We start from the raw sequence: 21,041 nt of genomic DNA on the forward strand, positions 1-21,041 counted from the left end.
TGCACATTGTCACCTATTTGCATTCTGGTGTCAGCAAATAATGTAGGTAAATAAGGGGCATGAAAAACATTCCTTTAGCATGTTCTAGAACCCTGCTTTGAGGAGTGGCTTTTTTTGGTATTTTATTTTTTCCTTTTTTTTTTTTTTTTTAATTTCATTTTTAAACGTTTTATTTACCTCTGCTTTTCTGGGTTCCTTTTTCTCACCTCAGAGGAGTTTGTTTCTTATGTTCAGGTTTTTTCTAGATTCAGTAATCTTAGAAGTTTTGAGATTATTACTAATAATTTTGTCTGGATGATTTCTTTTTAGCACCAAATACTCCTTTTAGTGTTTATTCTCAAAATGCCATGTAATTTTTCTTGATTATCTGTGTCTTGCTTCTTTTGTCTTCTGAAGAATCTTTATCTGTCTGCTTACTTGAGAAGAACTGAAAATAGAAAATTCAGACAGGGAATGGAATTCTCTGTCAGTTTTTATATGTCATCTACTCAAGGACAAGTTAACTTTTAAGATTTCTGAATGTTCGTAATGAAATATATAAACAAGTAACTTGCCCAGAGTTGGAATTTGTACTCTTAAAGTAATCTTTAATTTTTTTAACTTTCCTTACATATTTCTTTTGTTTCTCATAAACATTTGATATAATCAGTGAATTATTGAATTATATCCTAAATGTCCCAGAATTTTGGTGCTCTTTGACCAAAGGGCTGTTGTATTCATCTTTTATATAGATTATATTTTTCTATAGTTAGAAAATATTTATACTATTGAAAGCATTGAGAGCTATGAATTAGATTCGGTTGCCATTTGCTTGTTAATAGTTTGATTAGCAAATTTACTGTTACTATGTACATTTTACAATATGTTTATATAACTAGAGTCCTGCCCTTTGACTACTTTTATGAATGACTTTTATTAATGTAAAATTAACTTCTTGTCCTGGTTTAGTTTTGTATTTGCTCCTCAAGTTTTGTGTAGCTCACTTATGTCTTAACTTAAAAGATTCTATGTATATATCATCACAGTATTCTGCTTGTTGTATCTTTTCTATTCTTAATTCTATTTAATCACGTTAGTTTCTATTGCCCTTTTCTCCTTTACCACTTGTTTCTAATTATTTTTTGGAATACTTTATGGGAACTTTGCATTTTAAAGGGCACTTCATATTCCCTGGTAGCTAAAATTGTTTTGTGGGCATTAAACTCTGAGAAATACCTATTTTTGGTTCCTCATTTTTCTCCCTATGATTATTACTCTACTGATTATTCCATATCTATCATCAGTTCTTTGTTATATTAGCCCAGAATAACCTGTGACCATTTGAAATACTGAACAAACTCAGTAGTTCATTGTACATTCTCATTTATTAAGGTGGATTTTTGTGTTCCCTCTTGTCTTGTCTTTGTGCTAGTGCGCTGTGTCCAGTAATCTTTCCTTTAGATTTCATTTTGGTGGGTAGGGTTTATATTTTGAGAGATTATTTATTATATCACTAAATTAAGACTTTAACTTAATTCTCTTGTTTTTCTTCATATTGAATTAAATAAATTTGTTGAAAATAACGCCTTGGTACATTAAAGTGCTGATAAACTCTCAAATGGCTCATGTGACACTGGTGCTACTTTAAGGAAGTGTCTTGCTCACCTGGTCAAACACCCATTCCTCACTGCATTTTGCCAATTCAATCCATTTTAGATGTAACCTCGGGTATGGTGAAAGACCCACCGGACGTCTTGGACAGGCAAAAATGCCTTGACGCTCTGGCTGCTCTACGCCACGCTAAGTGGTTCCAGGTTCGGAACATCATTTTACTTTTTTCTTGTAGCCTTATGAGAGAGTAGTTCAGTAAAATATGTTTAACTGTGCTTAAACATTTCAAAACATTGCCCAAGCAATAATATTTTAAATTAAATCTCAGAAAATATGTTAACATAGAAAGCTGGATATGAAGATCTGCATATTGCAGTTACTATTAATTTGACGATAAAATTAGGTTTGGGGGTGTTTTATAGTTTGGGTTTTGTATTTTTTATTTTTAGTGGCTATATTTAAAGTTGACTTGTTTAGGAACATCACATGTTTGTGTATATATATTATATTCCATAAGGCTGCAGATTAATTTTGCTTTAAATAATGGAATATGTGTTCAAGCTTTGTGTATAGTTTTAAGATTTTTTTCCCCCCTCTTAAGTAATAAGTGTAGGGAGTGAAAAGTGAGGAAGCAGCTGTTTGGTTTAGTGACTTTGCAGTCATGCAAAGGCACAGAAGGGAAACCAAACAGATTTCCTTAACCTTTCAGTCCCTAGACAAACTTTTTAGCTCTACTTTTTCTTTTATTTCTAATGTAGGCAGATTTTTTTTTTTAAGTTTACTGTTTTAGATGAACACAGGTCAAGGTTAACAGGGGATCAAGAAATATTGTTCTTGTATAATCTGTTTACTTTGACCTAAATACCAGCTTTTAAATACTAACCCTGGCATAAAATATTGCTGTAAATGGCAGCTCATTGAATCCAATTTTAAGTGTGGTTATTTTTATTTTTATCTGAGCTTCCATTGAACAGTGGTATTTTAACTTTTTTTCATCAAGGGATATTTTCAATATTTCTAGGATTAATTCAGTTGGTTTTTATGTTGCTCTCAAGGCTAGAGCTAACGGTCTGCAGTCCTGTGTGATTATCATACGTATTCTTCGAGACCTCTGTCAGCGAGTTCCAACTTGGTCTGATTTTCCAAGCTGGGTAAGTAGTATGTAACTATATGGTGTGAAAGCATGTAGGAAATATTTCTGTGGGGTTTAGCCTCTATAGATTTATATTTCATTGTCAGCTCTTCATATTTAGTAAATACAGTTTTTTTCTCCTCCAGTGGGAAATCATGAGGGTCTTAGAATTTAATTTTCTCAAAATTTACTAATTAGCTAAGTGTAGTGGTGAATGCTTGTGATCTCAGCTACTCTAGAGGCAGGAATTTGTGGTTACATTGAGTTAGGATGATGTCAGTACCCTCTAGCCCAAGTGACAAGAGTGATACTCTGTCTCAAAAAACAAATTTGCTAAAAAAAAAAAAACAAATTTGCTAATTAAAGAATTGTAGTTAATGCTTGTTTTTGTGTTTTTCTGTCCATTTTTTGCTCTTCTTACATTGTTAATTTTTTTAAATATTACAGTATTTATCAGCCTTTACATATGCAGATGTACAAAGAAAACTGAAAATAAGCTCTTAATCTCCTTATGCAGGATTCTGTTGATTTTTTTGATTATTATTATTACTAAATCATAGCTGTATACATTAATGCAATCATGGGGCGCCATACACTGGTTTTTTATACAATTTGACATATTTTCATCACACTGGTTAACATAGCCTTCCTAGCATTTTCTTAGTTATTGTGTTAAGACATTTATATTCTACATTTAGTAAGTTTCACATGTACCCTTGTAAGATGCACCGTAGGTGTGTTCCCACCCATCACCCTCCCTCCACCCATCATCCCCCCTCTTCCTCCCCCTTCCCCATACTCTTAGGTTGTGACTGGGTTATAGCTTTCATGTAAAAGCCATAAATTAGTTTCATAGTAGGGCTGAGTACATTGGATATTTTTTCTTCCATTCTTGAGATACTTTACTAAGAAGAATATGTTCCAGCTCCATCCATGTAAACATGAAAGAGGTGAAGTCTCCATCTTTCTTTAAGGCTGCATAATATTCCATGGTGTACATATACCACAATTTATTAATCCATTCGTGGATTGATGTCTGTTGACTTTTTAAAAACTAATGTTATAGAATTGGGAATTTTAAAAATTGAGATATGTATATTATTTAAAAAGCATACATCGTGTCAGGAAATTCAGGCCAGGTGCGGTGGCTTCGCCTATAATTCTAGACTCTGGGAGGATCTAGAATTCTCACAGGACTTTCACATGGTCAAGACCAGCCTAAGCCAGAGCGAGACCCCATCTCTAAAAATAGCCAAGTGTTGTTGTGGGCACCTGTCTGTGGTCCCAGCTACTCGAGAGGCTAAGGCTAGAGAATCACTTATGCCCAAGTGTTTGAGGTTGCTGTGAGTTGTGACTCTATGACACTTTACTGGGGCCGACATAGTGAGACTCTGTCTCCAAAAAAAGGAAATTCAATAAAGCAGAAAGGTACGAAATAGGCAGTGAAGGCAGATTATCTTAATGGTCTGCTGTGATTTCTTCCAGGAGAAAAAAATATATGTGTATATAATATGTTCCTATTTTTTTATATTGCTTGCTGTTTAAAACATGTTGATTCCTGAATAGCAAGCATTTAGGTAGAGAGGGATTCATTCAAAAAATAAAATGGAAGGCCAGGCACAGTGGCTCATGCCTGTAATCCTAGCACTCTCAGAGGCTAAGGCAAGAGGATTGCTTGAGGTCAGGAGGTTAAGACTAGTCTGAGCAACATAGGGAAACCCTGTCTGTACAAAGTTTTAAAAAATCAACCAGGCATCAAGACACATACTGTAGTCTCCGCTGCTTAGAAAGCTGAGGCAGGAGGATTGCTTGAGCCCAGAAGTTTGTGGTTGTAGTGAGCAGCTCGGGATGCAGCAGTAGTGAGCTATGGTACCACTGCAGTCTAGCTCAGGCAACATATGAGAGACCATCTCAAAAAGGGTAAATTAAAATTTTAGAAAAAGAATTGGGTAAGTGAGAGCTGAATGGCTAAAGTTAATTTTTTTTGTTTGTATTTTAAATACAAGAGGAAGGTGCTTATTTGCATCTTTTTTAACATCTTGGAACCCTTTTGAAGAGGCAGATCTATAGCATTCCCCATATTGACTATATAGTATTCCCGTTGTACAGACATGCCATATTTTAGTTAACTGGTATCCATTTGATGGATATTTGGGTTGTTTGGAGTCTTTTGCTATTATATTTTCATACTTCATTATATATATTACTGTCAAGCTTTGGAGGGTAGAATAAATTGCTAGGGTTGAAATTCCAAGGTCAAAGAACTTGTGCTAATTGTTCATCAGAAAGTTATTTGTGTATTAAATACATAGCAAAAGTTCCTGGAAGCATATATTCTAAATTCAATAGTGATTTTTTTTGGGGAGTATGAGGAAATAATGATTAGTATAGCGGAACAGTTAATAAAGAGATCTGCATATGTTTCATTCTTACCTGGGATAAATTAACATTTGTATTACTTATGTGATTATTTCAAAAGTTTTAAATGGATCAAAGATTAATCCAGACAAATTGCCATTTATTCTAAGACCATTTAATAATATATTTAGTGATATGTTTCCCCAACACTGAATTTGAAATATCATCATTACCATAAACCAGTAGTTGTCAGCCAGGTAATCACACCCTCCAGAAGACATTTTACAAAGTTTGGCAACATTTTTGGTTATCTGGACATCTAGTGGATAGAGGTTGGGACTGCTGCTAAACATTTCTGCAATACACAGGAAACTCCCACCCCACCTTTGTACACATAACAAAGAATTGTAGAGCCTAAATTATCAGTAACACTGAGGTTTAGAAACTATTCCAAACGTTTCTTTTTTGTGGGCTTATTTCCAAGAGTTGTCTTTCCTTGCTTAGTCTGTTTTCCTCTCTAGTACTAAATATACTCTTAATTATTGAAGTTTCATACTGTATTGTAACATTCAAATTTTCCTCTCCATCTCTCCTCCCAGTCATTGTCTGTCCTCATTACATACAGTCTGCTACAGATTTTGTTTTTCTTACATGTTTATTTTTCTAATTGAACTTTATTACCATTTCAGTTTCTCAGAAGTCATCTTGATGTATTTTATGTAGTATTGCATTGACTTAAGAGATTAATTTGGAGAATATCGTCACTTGTATAGTATTGACTCTTAGGAGTATGAGATATCCTGAGATTGAAATGATTCTCTTGCCTCAGCCTCCCGAGTAGCTGGGACTACAGGCACCCGCCACAACGCCCGGCTATTTTTTGGTTGTAGTTTGGCCGGGGCTGGGTTTGAACCCGCCACCCTCGGTATATGGGGCCGGTGCCTTACCGACTGAGCCACAGGTGCTGCCCAGAACCTTATCAACTTATTAATACTGTATATTTATTATACAGATAGATTTTTTTCATATTGATCTTCCTTAGCATTCCAGGGATGCAGATATATATATGAATAGTCTTTTAACGAAGTTTTAAGTTCTTTTTTGTTGTTGTCATTGTTGTTTAGCAGGCCTGAGCTGGGTTCAAACCCACCAGCTCTGGTATATGTGGCTGGTACCCTAGCTGCTGAGCTACAGGCACCAAGCCTTTTTTTTTGTTTGTTTGTTTGTTTGTTTGTTTTAATTTATTTTTTGGTTTGTTTGTTTGTTTAGTAGGCCCGGGCCAGGTTCGAACCCACCAGCCCTGGTGCACATGGCCAGCACCCTAACCACTGAGCTACGGGCACCAAGCAAAGTTTTAAGTTCTGTTTGCTGATAGATTAGGAATTCTATAGTGACACAAAATAAATTTTTGAAGGTTTTTTTGTTTGTTTGTTTTGAGACAGAGCCTCAAGCTGTCACCCTGGGTAGAGTGCTGTGGCATCACAGCTCACAGCAACCTCCAACTCCTGGGCTCAAATGATTCTCCTGCCTCGGCCTCCCAAGTAGCTGGGACTACAGGCACCTGCCACAACGCCCGGCTATTTTTTGGTTGCAGCCGTCATTGTTGTTCGGCGGGCCTGGGCTGGATTCAAACCTGCCAGCGCAGGTGTATGTGGCTGGCACCCAAGCTGGTTGAGCCACAGGCACCGAGCCAATTTTTATAGTTTTGTTTGTGTACTCTTTTGTCAGATTTAGAAGCAGTGATCATTAACTGTCAAAATAATTTGAGCACTTTTGTTCTTTTAAATCTGAAGCAGTTTTAGCAACATCAGAACCTTTTTGCATGGTGGCTCACAACTATAATCCCAGCGCTTTGAGAGGTGGAGATGGGAGAATCACTTGAGGCCAAGAGTTCAAAACCACCCTGGGCAACATAGACTCCATCCCTACCCAGAATTTTTTTTTAATTTACAAAAAGAAACTTTAATTGACAATTTATAAAAATTCATGTGACATCGGTTCCCAGTCCCTTTTAAGAGAATGGTATTTTCTCAATTTTTTTCCATTGTGATTAGTCTATCTCCAGGGGTTAATTTTGGCAATTTACATTTTCCTTTAAAAATCAACCCCTTAGGGCAGCACCTGTAGCTCAGTAGGTAGGGCACTGACCACATGCACTGAGGCTGGCGTGTTCAAACCCGGCCAGGGCCTGCTAAACAACAATAATTGCAACAATAAAATAGCCAGATGTGTTGTGGCAGGTGCCTGTAGTCCCAGCTACTTGGGAGGCTGAGGCAAGAGAATCACTTAAGCCCAACCCAAGAGTTTAAGGTTACTGTGAGCTGTGATGCCACGGCATTCTACCAAGGGCAACATAGTAAGACTGTGTCTCAGAAAAAGGAAAAAAAAATACAAAAAACATTAAGCAGAACTTTGTTCATTTGGGGGGTTTTTTGGGTTTTTTTTTTTTTAGAAATAGAGTCTCACTTTGTCACCCTTGGTAGAGTGCCTTGGTGTTACAGCTCATAGCAATCTCAAACTCTTTGGCTTAGGAGCTTATCTTGCCTCAGCCTCCCGAGTAGCTGGGAGTACAGGTGCCCAGCTATTTTTTTGTAGCAGTTTGGCCGGGGCTGGGTTCAAACCTGCCACCCTCAGTACATGGGGCCTGCACCCTACTCAATGAGCCACAGGCGCTGCCCAGGTATCTGTATATCTTTTTATACTCCACTTTTTGCTTTCTTATTTCATTGATTAGCCAGTAAAGCATTTACTGTATGGGAGCATGATGACAATATGAACGTTTCAGTTTTTAACACATTTTGACTGTCACACTAGGAAAAAAATTTTTTTTCCTTGGGACCATGGTATTTTACTAGGTCAAGATCAGTCAAGAGATGTGTGAGTTATATATGTTTCATGAGGCCCCAGGCTCAAAACTGGCATGAGTTAAATATAACTCAGATGGCAGTTAATGTGTTGAGTGTTTGGAATTCTTTTTTTTTGAAACAGAGTCTCAACCTGTCACCCTAGATAGAGTGCTATGGTGTCAAAGCCCACAGCAACTCCAACTCAGGTTCAAGCGATCCTCTTGCCTCAGTTTTCCCATTTTTAGTCCTGCTTTTGCTCAGGCTGATCTCGAACTCCTGAACTCATGCAGTCCAGCCACCTTAGCCTCCCAGAATGCTAGGATTTTAGTCGTGAGCCCCTGCTCCTGGCTGAGTGTTTGGAATTCTTAATAGATTTTTAAATACAATTATTTGTAAGCCATATATAGCTTCCAACTTCTAAAAAAGTATGAAAATACAAGCATATGTACCATTCTTCTGTTAATACCTCCTGCATCCTTCAACCGTGGTCTCCTCTACCCAGGGTGCCCTTGGAGCTCTGTCTGTTCTAGTAATTCCAGGTTTCAATACTTGTATGAATGGACTCAAGACCACTCCTGGGCTACTCTTGCAGTCTGGAGTTTCAGCACTGTATATTGGTCCATCTCTGCCCAAGGCCTTCTATGAGAGAGTCGTTCGTGTACTTCAGAGAGCATTCTCTCCTTTCAGAATGGCGAGCCATTAAGAACTGAGTGGAGGCTCAGCGCCTGTGGCTCAAGCGGCTAAGGCACTAGCCACATACACCTGAGCTGGCGGGTTTGAATCCAGCCCGGGCCTGCTAAACAACAATGATTGGCTGCAACCAAAAAATAGCTGGGCATTGTGGCAGGCACCTGTAGTCCCAGCTACTTGGGAGGCGGAGGCAGGAGAATCGCTTGAGCCCAGGAGTTGGAGGTTGCTGTGAGCTGTGATGCTACTGCACTCTATCCAGGGTGACAGCTTGAGGCTCTGCCTCAAAAAATAAATAAATAAATAAACTGAGTGGAATACCTATAGTCCCAGCTACTTGGAAGGCCAAGGCAAGAGAATTGCTTAGGCCCCAAAATTTGAGGTTACTGTGAGCTGTGATGCCATGGCATTCTATTGGGGGCAACACAGTGAGACTCTGTCTCAAAAAAAAAAAAAAACCTGAGTGGAAAAGAGAATGCACCAGTAAAAGGAATTGAGAGAACATTGGTCATGGAAGGGGAGATGGTGGGAGAGAGAGTCAGGAAGAGTGAACAAAACTGATCTTTGAAATCATGTACTTATAACAATAAATGCACCAGTATAAGGCTGGGCATAGTAGCCCACGTCTGTAGTAAACCTAGCACTCTGGGAGTCCAAGGCAGGCAGATCACTTAAGCTCAGGAGTTCGAGACCAGCCTGAGCAAGAGGGAGACCTTGTCTCTACTAAAAATAGAAAATTTAACCAGGCAATGTGGTGGATATCTGTAGTCTCAGCTACTGGGAAACTTTGAAGCAGGAGGATCACTTGAACCCAGGAGTTTGAGGTTGCTATGAGTTAGGCTAATGGCATAGCACTCCATCCTGGGGCAAAAGAGTGTGAGACTGTATCTCAAATTAAAAAAATCTTGAATTAACTCTGTGACTGCAGAGCACTCAGAAACGAAATGTGCCGATTGAGGTGTGAGTGTGAGGTGATCGCAGCAACTAATACCATAAATAGTGAGATATTGGACGTTTTGCTTTCTTACGAATCAAAATAATTAACCCAAATTGGTTTCCATTTCAATTTTTTTTTTTTAGAGAAGGAGTCTCACTTGGTTGCCCTCAGTAGAGTGCTGTGGCGTCACAGCTCGTAGCAACCTCCAGCTCTTGGGCTTCGGTGATCCTCTTACTCAGCCTCCCGAGTAGCTGGGACAACAGTTACCCTCCACAACACCTGGCTATTTTTTTGTTGCAGTTTGGCCGGGGCTGGGTTCTAAACTGCCACTCTCAGTATATGGGTCGTCGCCCTACTCACTGAGCCACAGGCACCACCCTTCCATTCCAATATTTTATATTTATTTAAAAAGTAATATGCATACAAAAAAAATTAAATTTGAAATAGGTTCTATACTTTAGTTTTCCAAATCAGATTCTGAGGTACTTGATTGTTTTTGTGAGAAGTATTTATAAGGCTACTTCTATATCTGAATTCTTCAACAATGATGAAGTCTCCTGAATTTATTATACTCCATATTTATACTCCTGCAAGAATCCACTATTTGTATAATTATTTCAAGGAACAATTGTGAAAAATACTGAGAATGAAGCATATGATGCTTATAGACTTAAGTCAGGTAACATAACAGTAACAGGTGTCCTCAAAGTTTTTGTTTGAAAATTGAACACACAGGCACGGTCAAAAGGTTAAGTGAAATTGTGCTTTCGAATGAAGCCTCCCACTTAGTAAGAGTTAGTCTTAAATAAAGCTGCAGATAAAATGAAAAAATACATTTTATGAGTGGTTTTTAAAAACATTATATAGCCAAGTACAGTGGCAAACACCAATACTGAGGTGAGAGGATCACTTGAGCTCAGGAGTTCAAGACTGTAGTGTGCAGTGATTACACCTGTGAATAGCCACTGCATTGCAGCCTGAACAACATATAGAGATTCTGTCTCTAAAAAAAAAGAAAATTAAAAGTTAGATTTTAAAAACCCAGTTGGGCGTGATGGCTTATGCCTGTAATCCTGGCTTTCTGGGAGGCCGAGGTGTATGGCTCCCTTGAGCTCAAGAGTTCAAGACCAGCCTGAGCAAGAGTGAGACCCTATCTCTACTAAAAATAGAAAAACTAGCTGGATGTCATGGTGAGTACCTGTACTCCCAGTTACAAATTTGGTGGGCTGAAGAAAGAGGATCACTTAAGCCCAAGGGTTTGAGATTGCTGTGAGATGTGACACCAATGGCACTCTACAGAGATCGACAAAGTGAGACTCTGTCTCAATAAAAGAATAAATAGCTCTTTTCTGTGGCACCTCAGAGGCATTATTCAGATACTTCAGGATGAAGCTGAATGTCTCCTTCCCAGCCACTGGCTGCCAGAAACTCATTGAAGTGGACAATGAATGCAAACTTCGTACTTTATATGAGAAGCGCATGGCCACAGAAGTTGCTGCTAATGCACTGGGTGAAGAATGGAAGGGTTATGTGGTCCGAATCAGTGGTGGAAATGACAAGCAAGGTTTGCCCATGAAGCAGGGTGTCTTGACCCATGGCCAGGTCCCCCTGTTGCTGAGTAAGGGGCATTCCTGTTACAGACCAAAGAGAACTCATGAGCTCAGGAGTTCAAGACTGTAGTGTGCAGTGATTACACCTGTGAATAGCCACTGCATTGCAGCCTGAACAACATACAGAGATTCTGTATGTTAATTAAAAAAAGAAAGAAAGAAAATTAAAAGTTAGGGGCGGCGCCTGTGGCTCGGTAAGGCGCCGGCCCCATATACCCAGGGTGGCGGGTTCAAACCCGGCCCCGGCCAAACCGCAACCAAAAAATAGCCGGGCGTTGTGGCGGGTGCCTGTATTCCCAGCTGCTCGGGAGGCTGAGGCAAGAGAATCGCTTAAGCCCAGGAGTTGGAGGTTGCTGTGAGCTGTGTGAGACCACTGCACTCTACAGAGGGCCATAAAGTGAGACTGTGTCTCTACCAAAAAAAAAAAAAAAAAAGAAAGAAAAAGAAAATTAAAAGTTAGATTTTAAAAACCCAGCTGGGCGCAATGGCTTATGCCTATAATCCTGGCTTTCTGGGAGGCTGAGGTGTGTGGCTCCCTTGAGCTCAAGAGTTCAAGACCAGCCTGAGCAAGAGTGAGACCCTATCTCTACTAAAAATAGAAAACTAGACCCTATCTCTACTGAAAATAAAAGGAAGTGCATATTTGTCCAGGGTTGCATTGTGGATGCCAATCTGAATGTTCTCAAGTTGGTTATTATAAAAAAAGGAGAGAAGGATATCCCTGGACTGACTGACAATACGGTGCCTCGGCATCTGGGGCCCAGAAGAGCTAGCAGAATCCTCAAACTTTTCACTCTAATGATGATGTTCGCCAAAACATTGTGAGAAAGCCCTTGAACAAAGATGGTAGGTAAGAAACCTAGGACCAAAGCTCCCAAGATTCAGTGTCTTGTAACTCCACATGTCTTGCAACATAAATGCCAATGTATTGCTCTGAAGAAACAGCATACTAAGAAAAATAAGGAAGAGGCTGCTGAATATGTTACCAGAGGTCCTCAAACTTTAAGCAGGGGGCCAGTTCACTGTCCCTCAGACCGTTGGAGGGCCGGACTATAGTTCAAAAAAAAAAAAAAAAAAAAACTGTGAACAAATTCCTATGCACACTGTACATATCTTATTTTGAAATAAAAAAACAAAATGGGAACAAATATAATCACACCACCTCATGTGGCCTGCGGGCCATAGTTTGAGGACTCCTTTTGGCCAAGAGAACGAAGGAAGCCAAAGAAAAGCAACAGGAACACATGCCAAGAGATGCAGGCTGTCCTCTCTGAAAGCTTCCACATCTAAGTTGGAATCCAGTCAAAAATAAGATTTTTTGAGTAACAAATGAGATCTTATCTCCATAAGTAAATAAATAATAAAGTTTAAAAACCCAACTATTATAATCCTTGGTTTTGAATTATTTATCATGGAGAACATTTCTCTTAAATAATGCTAGCCATCAAAATCATTTGCATTATAGCCTGAAGTATCATTTCCTTAATTTGATTCTATTTAACTTTGATGTTGCCCTTTTACTGAGTGCATATATTTCAGAGATCTGGTTGCAAAACAGCCATGTTTAGGAAATGTTTTGATTGCTTTCTTCACAGCAGATGATTTCAGAAGGCAGATAGTTGGCTTAGATTGTGTATGTTTCAGTATGTCGACTTTTTTGTGTGGACGTAGCCTAAATTGTAGCTGATTATTTCTTATAAAATTCTCTAAAAATAATAAGAATTTGTGGCATTTATGGAAAATTACATGTTTTAGGACTTCAATTTTGATTTTAGGCACAGGATCAATATTTTACTAATTATTTTCCTTGGATTCATTTATCACTAAATTGTCAGGATTATTCTCACATTATTTCCCAAATTATTTCATTTCATAAACATTTACTGAGTGTTTACTATATGTTGGCCACTTGGGAGTTCAGAGTGAATGGCAACAACCTTATCCTCAAGGATCTTACAGTCTTCTGACATCTTAAAATAATACTTGATCTGTCTAGAAATGAGAAGTATTCTGTGTACGTGCTTAGAGTTTTCTAGATGACTCGAGCTTAGTCCTTAAAATACTAAAACCTTTAAAGTGAAAATTCTTAAAAAATGTCTTGAACATTATCTTCCTGCATTCTTCAGCTGAATAAAATGAACGATCTTAATCTTTTTCATTGCATTTGTCATAATAAACATCCATTGTTTGGGGGTTCTTTTCAGTCTCTCAGTGCTGCCTGCTTTCTTTCATAACTGTTTATGTGCACTGTTTCTTTAAATTTTCATCTCTATTGAAATATATTCCTCTTTTATTTGGGACTACAATCTTCATATGTCCAAACTTTTTAGAATTAGTCTTACTTAAGCAATACTGAGAAATGGTCTTGGAGTGAATAGGTTGACATAGTTTTTACCTCTTAAGTCTTGAGTTTTTTTAATGTACAACTATAAGTGGATTCTCATTAATGTCTTTTCAACTTCTGTTACCATCTTAAGATTTCATTGTAGTTCAAAACTAGTTTCTTTGAATTGCTATTGATAGTCTTGTTTACAATCTTAAGTAAAAGCTTAACTTAAGTATACTAAAATCCACAGACTTGTACACTTTAAGAGGATAAATCTTAATGTGAATTGTATTTCGATTTTTAAAACTCTAAATTAAAAATTTTGCTAATATACCCTTCGTTTTTTTTCTTCTTTTTCTTTCTTTCTTTCTTTTTTTTATTTTCCTTTCCTAATATGCCCTTCAAAATAGGTAGAGTGCTATGGCGTCACAGCTCACAGTAACCTCCAACTCCTGGGCTTAAGCGACTCTCTTGCCTCAGCCTCCCGAGTAGCTGGGCACCCGCAACAATGCCTGGCTATTTTTTGTTGTAGTTGTCATTGTTTGGAAGGCACAGGCCGGATTTGAACCCTCCAGCTCTGGTGTACATGGCTGGACCCTTAGCCCCTTGAGCTACAGGCACCACCCCTAAATACATACTTTTTTAACTTTTGTTTTTTATTCACTGTTTTGGATTTTTGAGTTTCTCAAATATAATTTACAGTAAAAGTGTAATTTATGTTTTCTTCAGAGATAATGACAGTCTACTTAAATCACATGAAAATTTAAATAACATTCACTATTTGTAAAGAATAAAGACAAAATGTCTTTTTAGTAGTCTCTTGTCTTGCTCTAACATCCTAGCATCCTCAGTTTATAGATGGGCCCTAAATGTCTAAAGAATTTTTTTCAAATGAGAAGCCTCCTAATCTAAGGAATTTCAAGAGGTCTCATGATAAAGGATAACAGTAATTAAAAATTTGTTACTCTTTGGCATTTTTCTTCATTAGACACAAATTGCAGAACCTTTTCAAACTATATCTTATCTATTTTGTTTTTCATTACTTGAATACTTAAATTGGAATATTTTGAATTTTTGGCAGGAGTGAGACAGAGTCTTGCTCTGTCATGCCAGATACTAGAGTGAAATGGCATAGCATTCATTCTCTTAGCTCACTGCAGCCCCAAACTTCTGGTCCTGCCTCAGCCTTCTGAGTAACTGGGACTGCAATTACCAGGCTAATTTTTGTATTTTTAGTAGAGATGGGGTCTCCCTCTTGCTCAGACTGGTCATGAATTTAACCTCAAGCAGTCCTCCTGCCTTGGCCTCTTAGAGTGCTAAGATTATAGGCATGAGCCATAGCACTTAGCCCAAATGTTCTTGGTATGTTATATGTAATTTTTCTTTTTTTTTTTTTTGTTGTTGTTGTTGTTGTTTTGTTTTTTGGCCGGGGCTAAGTTTGAACCCGCCACCTCCAGCATATGGGACCGGCACCCTACTCCTTGAGCCACAGATGCCGCCCTATATGTAATTTTTCTTTTCTCTCTCTGTGACTTCTTCTATGCAAATTTTCAGTCTTTAAAACTTTTTTTTTTTTGGGCGGCGCCTGTGGCTCAGTCGGTAAGGTGCCGGCCCCATGTACCAAAGGTGGCGGGTTCAAACCCTGCCCCAGGTCAAACTGCAACCAAAAAAAAAAAAAAAAAAAAAAAAACTTTTTTTTTTTTTTTTTTGTAGAGACAGAGTCTCACTGTACCGCCCTCGGGTAGAGTGCCGTGGTGTCACACGGCTCACAGCAACCTCTAACTCTTGGGCTTACGCGATTCTCTTGCCTCAGCCTCCCGAACAGCTGGGACTACAGGCGCCCGCCACAACGCCCTGCTATTTTTTTGTTGCAGTTTGGCCGGGGCCGGGTTTGAACCCGCCACCCTCGGCATATGGGGCCGGCGCCCTACTCACTGAGCCATAGGCACCGCCCCAGTCTTTAAAACTTTTAATGATACTTTATGATTTGTCATGCTGGTGTTTAAAAATGAGTATTTCCTTTGGTATGTAAGTTGTGAAACATTTTTTATTTTTAGGCTATGGAGTTATTAGTAGAGAAGGCAATCAGTAGTGCTTCTAGTCCTCAGAGCCCCGGGGATGCACTGAGAAGAGTTTTTGAGTGCATTTCTTCAGGGATTATTCTTAAAGGTAAGTCTTACTTTTTTTTAATGAAGTAAAATGTTTACTTGTTTGATGGATGAATAAGAATTCTTCTTTAACAAATAGTGCTAATGCTTTTGTCTCCTTGTGATTGCTATAGGTAGTCCCGGACTCCTGGATCCTTGTGAAAAGGATCCCTTTGATACCTTGGCAACAATGACTGACCAGCAGCGTGAAGACATCACATCCAGTGCACAGGTAATAGTACTCCTAACCCCCCAAAGCTTTGTTAAGTTACTGTCCTTTTAGATGAAGTCACTATATAATCTTTTTTGGGGGGGTGGGGGGGAGAGTCTCAAGCTGTCGCCTTGGGTAGAGTACCGTGGCATCATAGCTCACATCAACCTCCAACTCTTGGGCTCAAGTGATCCTCTTGCTTTAGTTTTTCTATTTTTAGTAGAGACAGGGTCTCGCTTTTACTCAGGCTGGTCTCAAACTTGTGAGCTCAAGCAATCTTCCTAGAGTGCTAGGATTACAGGTGTGAGCCACTGTGCACAGCCTATAATGTTCTTTCCTTTATTTCTTTTTTTTTTTGTAGAGACAGAGTCTCACTTTATGGCCCTCGGTAGAGTGCCGTGGCCTCACACAGCTCACAGCAACCTCAACTCCTGGGCTTAGGCGATTCTCCTGCCTCAGCCTCCCGAGCAGCTGGGACTACAGGCGCCCGGCTATTTTTTGGTTGCAGTTCGGCCGGGGCGGCTTTGAACCCGCCACCCTCGGTATATGGGGCCGGCGCCTTACCGACTGAGCCACAGGCGCCGCCCGGGTACACCCTTAGAGAAGATTACACTATAAAATCTTAGAATTTATTATTTATGTAGTGTGTCTAATATAAAAATACAGCAACATTTTCATTCTCATTGAACCTTGGTGTTAAGGTATATATATCAAGATCAGTAGACACTCCTATATCCCCTTGGTTACACAGAAGGGATATGCAGTGGTGGTTATAGTCATTATTATAATTTAGCCTTTCTTCCCACTGTACACTATAGTAAAAGTGGGAGCACCAGAGTCCAACTCCCTAGGTTTGTATACTAGCTCTGCTATCTTATCTATAAAATACAAATATAAGCAGTATCTTGTCTAGGATTGTTGGGAAGGTTAATTGTTAGTATGTGTAACTATATTAGCACCGTGTATATGGAAGGATCTTAAATGTTAGAAAGTATTATCATTATCAATTATCAATCATATTAGAAGAGTAGTTACCAAAAAAAACATGTGAACTAGTGAATAAGTGAGGAAAAAATCAAGTTGGTGTAGCTTTCCTTTTTTTTTTTTTTTTTTTTTTTTTTTTGTAGAGACAGAGTCTCACTGTACCGCCCTCTGGTAGAGTGCCGTGGCGTCACACGGCTCACAGCAACCTCTAACTCTTGGGCTTACGCGATTCTCTTGCCTCAGCCTCCCGAGCAGCTGGGACTACAGGCGCCCGCCACAACGCCCGGCTATTTTTTTGTTGCAGTTTGGCCGGGGCTGGGTTTGAACCCGCCATCCTCGGCATATGGGGCCGGCGCCCTACTCACTGAGCCACAGGCGCCGCCTGTAGCTTTCCTTTTTTGATTTCTAGAAATATACTGAGTAGGAGAAAAAGGCAGACTGAACAATAATAATCCACTTAAAGTAGTTGAAAATTATTGGATTTAAGATCTCAATTTGTTGTCTTTTCTGGCAGGGGTTTGGAAGATGTCAGGATTAATGTAAATTTTTATACCAGAAAGTGTTTTGAAGAAACAGTTATAGAACATTATGGATAATTTATGAGAAATTATCCAGCATTACTGTGACTTTGCAAGTTGGTCTTTTTCATACTTTGCAATTACTGAATGGTGCGTTTGTGTGTGTGGGTATTCTAAGCAAGTGATCATTTGGGCATTGTCCACTGTTAAGCAATTTAGACTCACTGAAAACAAGTTAAGATTGCTTGTAGTAAATACCAGATCTTTCTGGCTGAAGATAAATAAATAGCCCATTTGAAAAGATATTACTGGGCGGCGCCTGTGGCTCAGTCGGTAAGGCACCAGCCCCATATACTGAGGGTGGCGGGTTCAAACCCAGCCCCAGCCAAACTGCAACAGAAAAATAGCCGCGTGTTGTGGCGGGCGCCTGTAGTCCCTGCTACTCGGGAGGCTGAGGCAAGAGAATCACTTAAGCCCAGGAGTTGGAGGTTGCTGTGAGCTGTGTGAGGCCACGGCACTCTACCGAGGGCCATAAAGTGAGACTCTGTCTCTACAAAAAAAAAAAAAATTTTTGGTATATTCACATGAGTATAACTGCATTTCCTAAATTATATTCTTTCTACCACATACCTAAGGAGGCTATCACCAGGCAGTCTATTAAAACAAGTATTTCTCTCTTTATGGAATCTTAAAAAATACAAAAGGCAAGTAGCTCTCATTTTTCAACACCCTACTTCTTTCCTTTTGTTTTTTTTAAGATAGAGACTCACTTCGTTACCCCTGGTAGAGTGCAATTGTGTCATAGCTCACAGGAAACTCAAACTCCTGGGCTTAAGAGATTCTCTTGCCTCATCCTCCAGAGTAGCTGGGATTACAGGTGCCCGCCACAATGCCCAGCTATTTTTAGAGGCTCAGTCTCACTCTGGCTTAGGCTGGTCTCAGACTTGCAAGCTCAGGCAATCTACCCACCTTGGCCTCCCAGAGTGCTATGATTACAGGCGTGAGCAACTACGCCCAGCACTGCTTGTTTCCTTGATATCACTTGTCATTATTTTGTTTCTTGTGTCTATTTCCATTAACTGGCAAGCTTCATAAAAGCAGAAACTTTTCTTATCATTTACATTCTGGCATAGTAAGTAAGTGCTTAAGAATCTGTTAAAGTGAACAAACGTATAAGTGCATGGTGAATTGAAAAATGTTGAAGAAGCATAGTTCTCTTTTTGTGAGGCTGGGAAGGTGAATGTCAGTGCACCCTGTGCCTGAGCTCTGAGTACTGAGTCCTGTATACTTGGGCATCCAAAGAAAACATGGAGTGGGAAAATACATGAACATGAACAAAAGAAGGGCTTACTCAGTGTCAGAGACACTTTTCTTTTGTTGTATGTTGTTTCAGGATAGTTTTTTTGTTTTGTTTGTTGTTTTTTCTTGTTTGTTTGTTTTTTGATGAACATAAAATGTATTCAAAGAAATATTTTTTGACTTAGTTTTAGAAAATAAAATGGCACGCATGTAGAAAAGCCTAGAAATAAAAATATCAGAATATATGGATTATTGCAGCATGCGACTAATCCATTGTTCTTTCATTAAGCATACTTTTTTATATTGTTATCTGGGGGTGGTACATGGTTACTATTTGGGGTTTTTTAATTAACTCTAAATTCTGACTCTTTTGTTGCAGTTTGCATTGAGACTCCTTGCATTCCGCCAGATACACAAGGTTCTAGGCATGGATCCATTACCACAAATGAGCCAACGTTTCAATATCCACAACAACAGGAAACGAAGAAGGGATAGTGATGGAGTGGATGGATTTGAAGCTGAGGGGAAAAAAGACAAAAAAGATTATGATAACTTTTAAAAAGTTTCTGTAAATCTTCAGTGTTAAAAACAACAGGTGCCCGTTTGTTGGCTGTTTTTCATTCATAATAATGTCTGCTTTGAAAAATTTATCAAGAATTTTAAGGATTTCATGGAAGAACCAAGTTTTTCTATGACATTAAAAAGTTAATGTACAGTGTTAGGTATTATATGAATGGAAAGACACCAAAAAAAAAAAAAAAAAGGAGTAGCCTTGTGCTCTGACTAGGGGGAAAACTGGTTCCGATTTCCCCCCATTATTTTGGTTTTATTTTCTGGTTACCCTAGGTCTACCCTCCCCTATTTTTGTGTCTTTTATTAACTAGTGCGTTGTCTTATTAAATCTTTACTGTATTTAATGCAGGATTTGTGCTTCAGTTGCTCTATGTATTTTGATATTTTTATTTAGACGTTTTGTTTGCTTTTGACACTAGTTGTAAGTTACTTTGTGTTATAGATGATATCCTTTACCCTTATATTTTACAGCAGTACGTTTTTTTGTAACGTGAGACTGCAGAGTTTTTTTTTTCTTTTGTTCTATATGTGAAGGATTACAACACAAAAAGTTATTCTGCCATTTGAGTGCTCAGAACTAAATGTTTCTGCGAATCTTGTGGCATTTGTCCCTCTAGTGTGATATATAAAGGTGTAATTAAGACAGATTTCTGTTAATCAAGTTTGCTGTTAGTTGTGCATTAGCAGTATAAAAGCTAATATATACTATATGGTCTTGCAACAGTTTTAAAGCCTCTGCATAATAATAAAAATGCATGACGTTTTTGTTTTTAATAGACTTTTAAAATTATAATTTTAGGTTTAACACGTAGACTTTGTACAGTTGACTTTTTGACATAGCAAGGCCAAAAATAACTTTCTGAATATTTTTTCTTCTGTGTAAGTGGAAAGGGCATTTTTCACATATAAGTTGGCTAACCAATATTTTTGAAAGAACTTTATCATTGTGCAGTTAACAACAGTAACTAGCCCTTAATTACAGTGACAGCTCCTTATTGGTGTGTGTGAGATTACTCTAGCAACTATTAGAGTATAACACAGTTGAATGATCTCCCCCACACCCCATCACCCAGATAATTTACAGTTCTGTTAACAGTGAGGTCAGTAAAGTATCACTATAAAAAATTAAGATTAAGGAAAAAAACAGAAAATTATTTGGTATGGCCATCTTACATGCTTTTATGTCTCCTACACAAAGCTAAATATTTTAGCAGTGGTGTAATGAAAAGTTACATCTTACTGTTGATGTATGTATGCTCTTATACACAGATATCATTTTGTTGTCATGGCACTACAGTGAAATACACAAATAAAAACAAATTCATATAATGACTTAAATGTATGATATGTTAGAGTTGACATCATAAACTACTTTTGCTTTGAAATGACTATGGCTTCAGTAAAATCATATTTAAATTTATTGGGCACTATATTTTGTTTATACTCCTGACCTGTTTATTAATTACCTGAGTACATAATTTCTAGAAAATTTTACAATTTGATACCATATTGGTTCACTTTCTTCCTGGAAATCTTCTCCCCTGAATTTTATTTTATTTTTTTTTTTGCAGTTTTTGGCCAGGGCTGGGTTTGAACCTTCCACCTCCGGCATATGGGGCTGGCGCCCTACTCCTTTGAACCACAGGCACCGCCCCTCTCCCCTGAATTTTAGAAGGCCAGGAAATATAGGAGACCGCTGGCAAAATAGAACCAGAGACTCAAGCTTTTCTTGAATATCAATTGAGTCTCTAAACTCAAGAACTGAAACTTTTTGCACACTGACACTCAAAGAAAATGCTCATTGGAGCTTTTCAGATTAGGTA

The 21,041-nt window shown here is 38.5% G+C and overlaps 1 protein-coding gene and 1 pseudogene across 1 annotated transcript in view; both read left to right on the forward strand.

The window, feature by feature from the left end:
- The window catches only part of ZFR (zinc finger RNA binding protein), a 96,612-nt gene extending 75,974 nt beyond the window's left edge, over nucleotides 1–20,638 (forward strand). Inside the window, exons 16-20 of the mRNA XM_053592598.1 lie at nucleotides 1,696–1,793; nucleotides 2,646–2,741; nucleotides 15,544–15,655; nucleotides 15,768–15,865; nucleotides 19,025–20,638. Coding sequence (XP_053448573.1) covers nucleotides 1,696–1,793; nucleotides 2,646–2,741; nucleotides 15,544–15,655; nucleotides 15,768–15,865; nucleotides 19,025–19,204 — 584 coding nt within the window. The 3' untranslated portion in view covers nucleotides 19,205–20,638. The remainder of the gene's footprint in view (nucleotides 1–1,695; nucleotides 1,794–2,645; nucleotides 2,742–15,543; nucleotides 15,656–15,767; nucleotides 15,866–19,024) is intronic.
- Nucleotides 7,552–15,052, forward strand: LOC128587855 (40S ribosomal protein S6-like; annotated as a pseudogene).
- Nucleotides 20,639–21,041: the final 403 nt, after the last annotated feature.

Source organism: Nycticebus coucang, chromosome 1, assembly GCF_027406575.1.
Source record: "Nycticebus coucang isolate mNycCou1 chromosome 1, mNycCou1.pri, whole genome shotgun sequence".
Lineage (NCBI taxonomy): Eukaryota > Metazoa > Chordata > Mammalia > Primates > Lorisidae > Nycticebus > Nycticebus coucang.